At 41.9% G+C, this 13,510-nt stretch overlaps 1 protein-coding gene across 2 annotated transcripts in view; it reads right to left on the bottom strand.

Moving 5' to 3' along the window:
* The window catches only part of CCDC171 (coiled-coil domain containing 171), a 235,035-nt gene that overhangs the window by 79,348 nt on the left and 142,177 nt on the right, over positions 1–13,510 (bottom strand). For both annotated transcript variants that reach the window (XM_073345441.1, XM_073345440.1), the window contains 2 exons: positions 2,486–2,631; positions 1,122–1,176 (listed from right to left, as the gene is read on the bottom strand). In XM_073345441.1, the coding sequence (XP_073201542.1) occupies positions 1,122–1,176; positions 2,486–2,631 (201 nt within the window). The remainder of the gene's footprint in view (positions 1–1,121; positions 1,177–2,485; positions 2,632–13,510) is intronic.

The raw sequence follows: 13,510 nt of genomic DNA, 5'->3' as shown, positions 1-13,510 counted from the left end.
AGGCATATGAAAGCATATCACTTATGCATCCTGCACCAAAAATTTGGAACCATGAAAGAATGGGCACATTGCACGCTTCCTAGTTGTTGGGTCTTGTGGTGTAGAAACAAACTCCCAAGACTGGAGATATTCAGAGGCAATTCTCTCTGGAGAGAGTAATTTATTTTAAATGAAAAATAAGTAAACAGCAGCTTTTGAATATTCTGGTTGTTTCAAAAAATAAAATTTTAAGGAGGGTGTATGTTGCTCCTTGGGGTTTGCATTTTGTGACGAGGAAAACTAACATCTTAAGATAGTAGAAATATATCTGATTTCCACTGTGTCATAAGGAAAAACACCCACAAACTGTCAATAGCATTTGTAATTTTAAAAAATGAGATATACTCAATACATTCAGTCTTGCTGGTATTCAAGATGACACTGCAATGCAGCAAAATAATACAAGCCAAAGGGTCCACTTTAGATTGCTATTCAATTTAAAAAGTGGTTTAAAATCACTGTTATGTTTTAGATTGTGCATCAGAGTTTACCCTTTTTTCTAATTCTATTTAATGATTACCAAGGATTAAAGTAGAGCAAGTCAAACGCTTTATGACCACTTGATATGGGCCCTTGTTGAATGACCTCTGCCTCACTCAGTGAATACACAGATCATTCAAGAGCAATTACACACAGTTTGGGATGATCAGTAGCATCCTAATTTACTTTAGCAAGCATAAAGAGTACTCAGAGGGAAGGGTTTGTAACAACTTTCACATTAAAAAAAATAAAAGGAACATACCTGTCAACAACAATATTACGACATTTGGCTTGCTGAACTGAATGCTTTCTGACAGGTTTCAGAGTAGCAGCCGTGTTAGTCTGTATCCGCAAAAAGAACAGGAGTACTTGTGGCACCTTATAGTCTCTAAGGTGCCACAAGTACTCCTGTTCTGAATGCTTTCTGGAGGCAATAGGAGTTGAAGGGGGAGATCTTTTTATACTTTAATTAAAATTATGAATAAGTCTTTGTACCATTTTAACCACTCCCACCATCAGCCTTCCTGAAAATAAACAATTCCAAAAGCTTAGCATGACTTGAAATACAAATACAACTGAGATGAAAGTGCTAAATACATCACCTTCTGTAGGGTGGCTTCCACAGATTTCATATGACTGGCAATGAATTCTTTATCTCTATTAAAAGAAGGAAAAATTAAGCCTTAGTAAAACAGAGGCTTTAGTAAAGACAGGCTAATTTTCTGCCAATCCCAATATCTTATCAACAATTTCATGTTATAAATTTTTTAAACAACCCAGAAAGTATTATTCTTAGATTCCTCCCGACCTTTTAACCCCCAAAATAAAGAAACGGGGATTCTGGCTCATTGGAGACAAGGAGGTCTTTTGAGTGTCTAAACTCATGCAGTACCGGAAGTACATAGACTGGAATTAGATGAGATCCTGTGAAGGCCAGCTTCAGCACTGATGCCACAGATACCAATCACTAGATATGAGAATGTCCAGGGTCTGACTCTGTTGGTATCAATGCAGAGATAAGAGATGATAGTATAGGTACCAGGGATACAGCAAGGTCCAGTGGCACAGACCTCTTCGAGGCAGAACCTTTACTAGCTCGGTACAGCTGTCCAAAGAGGTCCTCAATACCAAATCTTTTTTTCAAAGTCTTAGGGTTGCTCCATCATCAGTAACGCAAATTTGATATCCTGTTTTTTCGAGATCTGCTTTTGAAGGAAGTGCAGCTCTTACACATACTGGGGACATGAGCGTCTCCTAAAGAGTGGAGATACTGAGAACGTCCACCACTGATGCACGTATCTTCCCAATAGGAAAGACACCTCTTAAAGCCTCGGGATCCTGGAATACCCCAAAACAGAAGTCTAGAATAACCCCTCAATTGGGGGAAAATGAAAAAGAAGGAAAAATAATGACCCCAACAAACTACTAATAAGCTAAACTAACACTAACTACACTAGAAGCTAGGCTTGAGTAAGCGAGCATGCTCAACACTTTATCTCAGGCCAAACACAGTAGAGAAGGAACTGAGGGTAGGTCGCCCACGCAGTTCTGTATAACCTCAGTACGGGGCATGAGGATGTATAGGGCGCATTCACAGGCCAAACAGGCACCGCTACTGAAAATCTTCCATCAAAGGTGCAGGGGTGCACATGCACTGAAGTGGAGCATCCATAGGGACACTACTTGAAGAAGAAGATACATTCTCCGATTTGTAACAGGCAAACAAAAATGCTCATGTTATTACAGATAGTGGAGCACTTGTCTCGGATTATTATATAAAATATACACTTAGTAGGCTGAACTAAGAGTTTTCTTTTTAGAGGATATATCACTGAATTTCAAAGAGAGAGAGCACTGTACTTTTGTTTTCTACCACTGCTTTATCTAGAGCCAAAACCCTGCGCATGAAAGTAAGAATTGATCTTTTGTCTGTTTTAAGTGATCTCCCTAAGGTCCCAGTGCTCACTTTGCTGCCATGCGGAGGGCACTCTCTGCATCGTGGATACTCTCTTCCAGTCGACGCTTGTCCTGCTCCAGCTGGGTAAGATGTTTATTGAGCTGACGCAGAGATTGATCTTTTCTTCTCAGCTCCATCTTTGCCTCGGAGAGACTCTGCCAGCAGACAGAAAGCAGAGTTACTTGTCAGCCCTGATAATTAACTTCAATTTATGCCATAGGCTATTAAACAAAGAGGAATACAGACTGACTGTGAAGTAGATTTGGGCCATTACAAACCAAGGTTTTACAATTTTTCTACCAAAAGTATTATTTATTTACCAACACTACAGAAATCTAATTTTTTTAGTGCATCATACATTTATAAATGTTTTATAAACAGACAAAATGATCTGCTGAATTGAAGACAGATGCTACAGGTACAATACTTAGACACCATATTCTGGGCACATGAAAATATCAGGAATATCATCTTTTTAAAAAACCCAAATAAATATTAAGTAAAAATACTTCATACTAAAGCAATTTACGGATAAAAGAAAAAGAAAAATGCAAAGTATTGTTCGTTTAAATATTGATCAGTATTACCCACCTCACGGAAATCAACAGAAAGGAGAGAGTCCAACATAAAAATAAAGAACCATCCAACAGTTTTTCTAGTGTGCAAAATCAGTGTTCACTAAACTGCAGGTTATGTCTAACACATCACATTATAGTACATCAACTATTTTATGACTTTTCTCTATTTTATGATCTCCAACATATTTTACAGGTTTCTGTTCCCTAATGTGTACCCAACTCTCTTACTTAGCATTAAAGCCTAGTGTTCAAAATTAATTCAGATTAAGTCAATAGATGTCAACTAGCACTGTAAATTGAACAATAAGAAACCTGACTAGCAAAACTGCAGTCAAGGTTTTTTCACTGTTTCTGTTATAATGTAATATAGTGATCATAACACCTTTCAATTCATTGCTCCAATTCTCCTTCTTCCTTTTGTTAGGAGGGATCTTTAAGGTTACAAACAGGAGTGTTAGCAATATGTTTACATTTTGGTAATATGTTGTTTCTGTATTTTTGCTTATGACCATCTATTTTGTCTCTTCAGTATGTAAAAACAAATTAAAAAAGAGTTGGCTATAAGCTTACTTTTATGTTAAATAGAAAGTTTGCCACAAATTTTTCAAAACAATGTAGTGGGATTTAGCTGTGCAGTTGCAGAGCTAAGTCCTTGCATGCTGGCTTTGCAAATTTAGGGGATACATTCTCAGCTCTGGAGCCAGGAGTTTTTATATTTGTATAGTAAATTACATTTCCATAGTTACTTCTGTCTAAGACTTTCAACATTCTAGAAACTTTAATGAGTTAAGGGTCTGCTTTTCAGAATCACTGAGCACCCACAATTCCAGCTAAAGTCAGTGGGAACTGGGGACACTCAGCACCTCTGACAATCAGGCCTCAGATATATGGGAAAGTAGGCAACTTTCATCTTACAGATGGGAAGCTGAGGATCAGAGAGGTTAAGGTTAGCAAATCTGTAGCAGAGCTGGGAGCAGAACCTAGATCTTCTGATGCCTGTAAATAGTAAGATTTTGCTTCTCCTAAAAAAGAAAATCTGCTTAGTCGAATGGTTTGATCTTCAAGTTAGAAGAATATCTTCCTGATCAATAAATAAAATAAATAAATAAAAGGACAAATGTATTGCTCTAGAGTTCTATTTTTGAATTTCTGGAAGGTAATCATTCATTTAAAAAAGAAATGTTTTATGTCTTTTCCCTCCATTGTAGACTAATCCCTTTTGAAATTAAAAAAGGAATCATGTACATTGGCCAAGATAGAGGGGTTTTAAAAATTGCTACTACACGTGTAGAATATTCATCTTTCAAATATAATGTTAACTAAACATTTAATAATAATGATCCATACCTTGCAAACTTTTCAAAAGGGCTTCTGAGTATATTTTGTAACTTCATATTAAGAATGTTCTGTATAGTTTATATTCTGGATCCATAATATTGAATGTAGAGTGCCACGAACATGCATTCATAGCATACTATGACTGTGTGTTAAGAAAAGTATACACAAAAGTCTGGTAAACATTGACAGGGCACTGAGAATATAACCAATCTGAAGATACCTCAGGCTTGCTAAAAGTCAATAGCACTTATATCTTTCTAAATACAGCCAGACACAATTGTCCCAAAGAAAGGAAATTAAAGAATATAAAACTATATTGAAATAATGTCCACCCAAAAGAAATGAAATTCAGCATTTAAAACTAAAATGTCACACCAAATCTGTTTAATTTTGTCAATGCTTAGGTACTGTAGAATCTGCTACTCTGTTTTATGAAACCTTCTCTCAAAGTCAGCACTACCAAGCCCATGTTTCAGCATTGAGCCAAAATGTATTGCATTGCCAGAGAAGCCCTCTTTTACGTAAGATATAGATTCCAAGCTCAGATCACTTGTGGTTATTAAAAATCCCATGGAATTCTTTATAGAGTAGGGGAGACCCTCATTTGGTCTCATAGCCCAGGCTCCAACCTGAGTGGGAATGTCTGCACAGCTATTTTTAGCCCAGTAGCTTGAGTTCAAGTCAACCGACCTGGGCTCTGAGACTTGGTGCTGCAGGTTTTTCTTTCTAGTGATGCCATCCTCTCAGCCCCCTACAGGGCTTGTTAGGAATGTTTTCCACAGGAGGGCTCAGCCTCTGTGTGGGGGTGGAGAAAAGGATCAAAAGCCTCAGAGGGGTTTAACGACACAGACTCTCTTATGACAATGTTAGAGGGTTAAGGGGGAAGCAGAGAATGACACTGTTGGGGAGTAGATTGACCCCTCCCCCAGAGTTCAGAGGTTAGAGTGTTTTAGGTAAGATAGGCTTCAGTCTTTAGGTAAGATAAATGATATTTTGTTTTAAAAAGGCTGTTTTGGGTAAATGTATTCACTGCTGGTCACAACTCCCAAAGGGTAGTAGCCAAACCCATTTAAACCTGCTGAGTAATCACAGCTGGTACAAAGGGTACTATACCCTTGGGTCCAGTCTAAGAGTGGCAGAATGGCAGGATTCTTCCTGGGAGAGGTGAAGGCTCAAGAGGTGCACTCAGAAGAGACCATAAGAGGGACAAAGGGGCAGCTAGTCCCGATCGTGACAGGTGGTACCATCATGTACAACCTTTACTAACAGGTGACAATGTGCAAATAAACATGGCAAAGTGAAAGCTCTTAACGCTCGGTTGCTTTATTATTTTAAACAGTTGGGGAACAATCTGCAGAGGCCTTCAAACATTCACCAATTGTATTTGCCACAAAAGCTCCCATGCTTAGGCACAATGGGTGATTTAAAGACAAAAGTTTCAGCCTTATGCTTGAAATTCCTTGCCATTGTGGATTAAAGTCAAACCTTTTAAATTGTTTGAACACCGTTTATACTGCTTTAAAGGAAGAGCTGCTAAGCCTTTTTTCCCCTTTCTTCAGATTGATCTAATTAAAACCCTTGATAAACTTTATGGACTCTAATATTTTCAGCTGAGTGACTGAAACCTAGAGGGTGTGCCTCAAGGCAGCAAGGCAACAATGATAAGCAGCAGGTGAGCCACTAATTTCTCAACCAGGGTAGATTGTGAAAGTGTGATGTTCAGATATCCGAGAAACTGTTCAGGAGAGAATAGGATAAATCAAGTTTAATAACTCTGCTCCTAATTGTTCCCCCAATGCTCAACTCTAATTACTTGGAGAACTCTCCTGACTGTCACCTGATATTAAGTTGTTGGAGGCTGAGTGTGGAACAGTGAGATAATCAATAAACATTTAGTGGGGAGAAGAATGAAGATCCCGTTAAGCAGTGGGAACCTGCAGCACCCAAAGCCCTTCTGCTCATGAGAAAACCTATGGGACAGCCATAGTGATTGCAAAGCAATAATCCAAGCACTGTTTCTAGGCCTTGAGGCCTTTAGGCAACAGTACATTTGAGAAAAAAAGGTTAACACGGTCACCCTAATTACAGCCCACTTTCACATATTTCATATATAAGCTAAGACAAGCCAATTAGGTAGAAAGGAAGATAAGGGAAGTTTTATTTGTATACTAATTAAACCCCTGATGAAATTAAAGGAAAAACATACAGCTCTGTAATTGTGTCTGAGAAAGGTCACTTCAGGTTCAGTTATCAGAAAAGCACAGCCTTGATATATTTCACTTAATCCACACTATAGCCCTTATTTTGTTCCCTGGGTCTTAATGTTTACAAAAAAAAGAAAATTTCCAAGACTGATAGTGCATTTATCTTGAAATGTTGCTGTGGACGATTTCAATTTTTAGAAAGTGAAGGCTAAATATGATAAAAAGAAAGAAAGATTAAAAAAAAAAAACCACCACTATGCCTGCACATAGTTTTACAAAGATGCTGAGTTTTCAGTTTCAAGAACAAAGGAACAAACCAACTTTTAAAAACTGAACTCCATTTTGTTTACATTTAATAAGCAGTCATTTGATCTAATTAGTTTAGATGTTTAGGTATTCTTATGCTCATTCACCACACAATCATGTTCATTCATCTGTAGACCACCAAAAATCTCATACATAAACTGAGAGTTTCCATCAGATTCCGCAGAGGAAGGTACTTGAATCTAGCTGTTTTTCCCCGTAAGAGGAGCATGAACAGCAATTTGCTGGAGGAAACAGCAAACTAAGTAATTGCATAGGAGAAAAATCTCTTGGGCAGCACGTACACTGAGTTAGAAGATCCGTGCATAATTTTGTTCCTACACAGCTTAGGTTCTTTGTAGTTAGGAAACTTTTTATAAGAAGTTGTGAACAGAAATCAAAGTTTAACTCTGCTATCCTACATGTGGGAAAGAACTTTATTCAACCTCAGAGTAAGTGGCTTAACCACTAGGCTATAGAGTCACTCACTCTTTTGCTCTCTGGCCCAATCAATATTTAATTATTCATACAAACAACAGGAGCTCCAACAAGAGAGTGTGAGAGAGGCCCAGAATAGCTAATAGCCAGGGCCTGCTGGCATAGGACTGAAGATTGAGCCCTTCCTGCTTGTTGATGTAAAACACTGATGCAATTTTGTCCACCAGTTTGCCTGAGAACTGGGGAAGGAACACCTGGCAAGCCAAGCATACTGTCCTGAGTTTCCTGAGTTATATGCAAGGAGAGTTCTTCCTGGGACCAGAGGCCCTGAGTCTGTTGAAGGGGGCTCCCCACCCCAGATCTGATGCATCCAAGACTACAGTTACCAACGGATGAGGGGCAGCAAAGGGTACCTCTTTCATTACAGATCCTGGGTCTCTCCACCAGGTCAGTGAAGCGAGGACCTGAGGTGGAATCTTGAGTGTCTAGTCCAAATGGTGTCTGCTTGGGGAGTAGACTGACGCCAGCCACACCTGTAGAGGTCCGAGACGTAGCCTTGCATACAGCCCTATGTAGGTACATGCGCCATATGACCCAACAGTTTGAAGCAGACCGGAGCAGTTGTTAGTGGATGGTCTTGATCCTGGAGATCAGATCTGACATAGCTCAGAATCTGGTCTCCAGTAGGTAGGCGTTGGCCTGAGTTGAGTCGAGCACTGCCCCAATGAACTCTATCCTCTGAACCTGGACCAGAGTTGACTTCTGCAAGTTTATCAACAGACCTAGTGCCTGAAAGGTGGCCCTTACTGTACCAGTGCTGTGCTGGACCTGAGCCTTCAAGCAACATTTGATCAGTCTGTGGGACTGCTGACAGGCTGAAGGGAAGTGCAGTGAATTGGTAGTGGCATTGACCCACCACAAACCTAAGAAATCCCGTGAGATCATGGATGATGGAGATGTGGAAATAAGTGTCCTTATTGAGGGCAGCATACCAGTCTCCTGGATCTGGGAAAGAAATAATGGAGGCCAGGGAGACCATGCAGAACCTCAGTTTCTATAGATATTTGTTTAGGCGATGCAGATCCAGGATGGGCCTTGGACCCCTCCTTGGCCTTCAGGATTAGGAAATATTGAGAGCAAAATCCATTCCCTCTCAAGTCTCAAGGAACCTCCTCTATGGCCCCCATCCAGAGGAAGGCTTGCACCTCCTGGATGAGAAGCTGCTTGTGAGAAGGGTCCCTGAAGATGAATGTGGTCAGTGGTGAGAGCAAAGGGTGGATGAAAATTGGAGGGTGTAACTGACTGTTAAGGTGCTGAGTACCCACCAGTCCGATGTTATATATGGCCATGCTGGGCTAAAGGCAACAGGCGGTCCAAAACAAAAGGTGCGGATCTGGCATCAAGACTGACATACCGTCCTCAAGCATACCCTCAAAAGGCCTGCCTGGCCCTGCCAGGATATCTAGGTGAGCCCAACTGGGAGGCTGAGGTAGAAGGTATGGGTTGGCATCGCTTATAACCCTTCCCCTTTCTCTTGTAGGGATCCTGCCTGGGAGGCGCAGTGAACCTGGGAGGCTGCTGGGGCCTAAAATGCTTCCTGGAGGCAGGCCCGAGGAGTGGAGTGAAGGGTGGCCCTTGAGTCCTTGAGGCCATGAAGCTTGGAGAAGGTACCCTCGAAGGAGAGGTCCTGGATGGACTGCTGCACTTTGTGAGGGAGGCCCGATTATTGGAGCCACGCACAGCGCCTCATGGTGACCGCTGGTGCCATAGTCCTGGCTGCTGAGTCAGCCATACCCAGGGCTGCCTGGAGGGAGGTCATGGCCAACCCCTTGCCCTCCTCTAGGATGGCCGTGAATTCCTGCCTCGACTCCTGCAGTAGGGAATCCTTGAATTTAGACAATGAATCCCACAGGTTAAAATCATACTTTCCCAGCACGGTATGCTGATTGGAGACACAACTGGAGGCTGCCTGTTGAATAAACCTTGTTTCTGAATAGGTCCAGTCTCCTGGTCTCTTTATTTTTGGGGGTAACATTCAACTGCCCCTGTCGGTCCTGTTCATTTGGTGTCAACTCTATCAGGGACCCCCATGGGAGGGTATGAGTAAAGGTACTCAAACCCACTGGCTGGGACATAGTACTTCTTTTCTGCCCTCTTGAGGTGGGGGCACAGAAGGAGGAGACTGCCATATGCTTCCTCCTTGGCACCAGGGATGGAGAACAGCGTTGAGCAGAGCATGGTACCGGTGGAACACTTCGGATGGAAGCCAAAGCGCTCAGCATTGAGACTGGTCTGAGGGCTGCCTCCATGAGAAAGGCCTCCAGATGAATGTCCCTCTCCTTTTGAGTGCGCGGTCTGAAGCGCTGCATATCTGGCATGTCTCTTTAATGTGAGTTTCCCTGAGGCACTGATACAGCTAGAGTGAAGGTCACTCACTGGCATTGGCTTTCTGCAGGAGGTACATAGCTTGAAGCCCAGAGACTGAGGCATGCCCAGCCCCTGGGGTGCAAGTCACTCCATGACAGGGATACCTATTTACACTACTATATACACTAACATTAAGAATTATACACATTAACTACAATAACTATACAATATATGACAGAAATGTCCAAACTGGGAAAGAAGCCTTGCAAGAGCAAGGAGGATTGTTCCAGGCAACCGTCATGGGCTGTAAGAAGAAAAGAAGAGGGAGCGGGACTGGCAGCACTCCTTGTACCAGTGCATACAAGAGGACACTAGAGTCAGTCCTACAGATATCACTGAGGGGAAAATCTCTGGCAACTATGCACATGGCATGCACACACCTAGCATGGAATGGACATGAGCAAGCACTCCAAAAAGAAAAGAGAATTGCATCATTCTGGGGTGTATTAGTTGCTGTGTCATATGTAAAACACAGGAGGTAGTTGTTCTACACTATTCAGTACTGGTGAGGCCTCAGCTAGAGTATTATATCCAGTTCTGGATGCCACTCTTTAAGAAAGATGTGGACAAATTGGAGAGTCCAAAGGAGAGCAACAAAAATGATAGACGGTTTAGCAAATGTAACCTATGATGAAAGGTTAAAAAAACTAGGCATGCATAGTTTTGAGAAAAGAATACTCAGAGAAGACCTAATAACACTCTTCAAATATGTTAAGGGATTTTATAAAGAGGACGGTGATCAGTTTGTTCTCCATGTCGGGCCAAGTACAAGAAGTAACCAGCTTAATCTGAAGCAAGGGAGATTTAGGTTAGATATGAGGAAACACTTTCTAACTATAAGAATAGGTAAGGACTGGAACAGATTACCAAGAGAGGTTGTGGAATCCCCATCATTGGAGGTTTTTATGAACCAATTAGACAAACATCTGTCAGGGATGGTCTAGTCTACTTGGTCCTTCCTCTTCTACATTTCAAAAGTGAACTTCATTTCCTAGGTCTTAACATACTTCCCAGCAGGAAATCTAATCTGATTAAAGTAACAGCAAAATGTCTGCACTATGGCCCTGTTTTAATGAGCAAAAATTGGTTTAAGCTCAAATGAGTTAGCTTTACATGACAGAAAAACATTCTAAATGTTCGTTAAGACAGAGGCTAACATGTTTAAGAGCAAGTTAACTAGCAGTATTGTAGCACTAAAAAGGGTTTTTCAATCATGTTGAGCTAACTCAATTGAAGAACATGCCCTTTTTGACTGTCAAGAATAGCCTTATTGAGTGAGACTCCAGCCCTACACAGTTATAAATGAGTGAGCAGTATGTCAAGAAATTGTTCTGAGAAATCATTTTATTATTACATACATAGTGTGTAAAATACACACATCCACAGTACCCTAAAAGCTATCTGTCTTTGGTAAGTAGATAACATTAGGATAGTATTCATAACATAGGGAAAACTTGAGGAATATTAAATACTAATTAGAGATAATATCACAGTAATATAAACTAGTCAAAGCAAAATTAGGAAGTTTTTAGGAGCAATCACTGTGAACGTACATGTGTAAATACACACAAACTACTGGAATAATATGAAAAATGACATAGCTATATTATCGGTTTAGTTCTCATTCACCTTTGACCACTTCACCTATTCTCTTCCCACTAATCCATCTCTCACGGTTTATTCTAACATTTGATAAATTTGATTTAAATGGGGTGCAAACTATTTGATGATATTCTCCTTCCCTGGAAGATAAATTAATCAAAAGGATTTCATTGGACTGTTCTAGCATTATCAGTGACATCTCCAAGTCACAGGACAGACCAACACTTGAGTCACTTGTTGATTTGGCTGGGATACTTCTGAGATATGATGGCTCATTCCAGTAATTCTGAGTTTCGGGCAGGGGAATAGGGATAATCCAGCACAAAAGAAAAATACCAAATAAATTCTACTAATTATTTTGAAACACGAAGTGGAAAAAGCAACAATTTTAATCCTATCACTACTTTAAAAGGAATACTGAATAAGGGTCTGATCCTTCTTTCACTTGAAGTCAGTGAGAGTTTGCCATATATTTCAATGGGAATAGAATTGGGCTCGAAAATAGAATATTGGATGTTTAGGGAATCAGTATTAGAACAAGGCGGCTATTGCAGAGAGCAGGAGTGGGCAAACTTTTTGGCCCGAGGACCACATCGGGGTTGCAAAACTATATGGAGGGCGGGGTAGGGAAGGCTGTGCCTTCCCGAACAGCCTGGCCCCTGCCCCCTATCTGCCCCCTCGCACTTCCCTCCCCCTGACTGCCCTCCTCAGAATCTCCGACCCATCTAACCCCCCCTTCTCCCTGTCCCCTGACTGCCCCGACCCCCATCCACACCCCCGACCCCTGATAGACCCCCTGGGACTCCCATGCTTATCCAACTCTGCCTGTTCCCCATCCCCTGACCGCCCCCCACAAAACCTCTGCCCCATCCAACCACTCCCTGTCCCGACTGCCTCCCCAAGAATGCACGACCCATCCAACCCCCACTGCTCCTTGTCCCCTGACTGCCCCGACCCATATCCACACCCCAGCCCCCTGACAGGCCCCCCGGGACTCCCATGCCGTATCCAGCCCCCCCCCCCCCTGCCCCGAACCTTTGCCCCATCCAACCACCCCCTGCTCCTTGTCTGCCCCTCGGGACCCCCCACCCCCTTACCATGCCAGAGCCAGCAACACCACCCGCACTGCCCGGCAGCAGCGGCGAGCCAGAGTGCTGGAGGCACATAGCACTGAGGCTGCGGGGTGGGGGGACATCAGGGGAGGGACCGGGAGCCCGCAGCCAGGAGCTCAGGGGCTGGGCAGGACGGTCCCGTGGGCCGGAAGTGGCCCGCGGACTGTAGTCTGCCCACCTCTGGCATAGAGTCTTTTCACCTTCAAGTCACTGGTTCAGAACTGTCAAGGTTGATAAAGTCCTCACTAATAATGAAGTAATGAAATAATGAAGATTTAATTCCAACTTTGTATGCGTGTTAGCATTCTTGTGTTAAATAGATTGAATCTGTCTCCTAAATAATATAGTAAAAGCTGTATGTAGTGTCATAAGATAACCCACTGTATAGAAAACTTTACCTGTATACACCTCAGTGCTTCAAGAAACCAATCACTCTGCAGTGCAGTACTATTACTGCATTAGTGAGTACCTGTATACTATTTCATACTTTATTCATTTTATCGTAGTCTAATTCTCTGAACATTGGTATTCCATTGGTAAGTATAACTCTTCCTTAACCAGAATATTTGATTAACTGGCACCCCCCATTTCCCCCAACATGCCAGATAACAAAGTTTTTACTGTATGTCAATTTACTACTGAACAGTATGTTTAAAATGGAACTTTAAATAATGCTACTATTGAATTCCATTGATTTTTAGTGTAAAAATATACAGCTGTCATGTTTGATTTGCCATTTCTGAGCCTCTTCCTGGCAGCCATCTTGCTGAACAGTGACACACTGTAATATGAGAAGCCAGTTGAAGTCAAGGACAGATCCAGCTATGTCAGTTCACATGAGTGGAGTATCTGTCCCAGACTTTCCACCCTGCTTCAATATTACCTTTATCAGTTTATCAATTTTATTGAATACAGAACATGAGGAATCTTCTGAATCTTACTCTGTATTAAAGCAGGCTTAGGCAGGGCCGGTGCAAGGATGTTTTGTGCCCTAGGTGAAACTTCCACCTTGCGCCCACCCCCTGCCCTCCC

This window comes from Lepidochelys kempii, chromosome 5 (genome assembly GCF_965140265.1).
Source record: "Lepidochelys kempii isolate rLepKem1 chromosome 5, rLepKem1.hap2, whole genome shotgun sequence".
Classification (NCBI taxonomy): domain Eukaryota; kingdom Metazoa; phylum Chordata; order Testudines; family Cheloniidae; genus Lepidochelys; species Lepidochelys kempii.
This window is presented reverse-complemented; position numbering and strand designations above follow the sequence as displayed.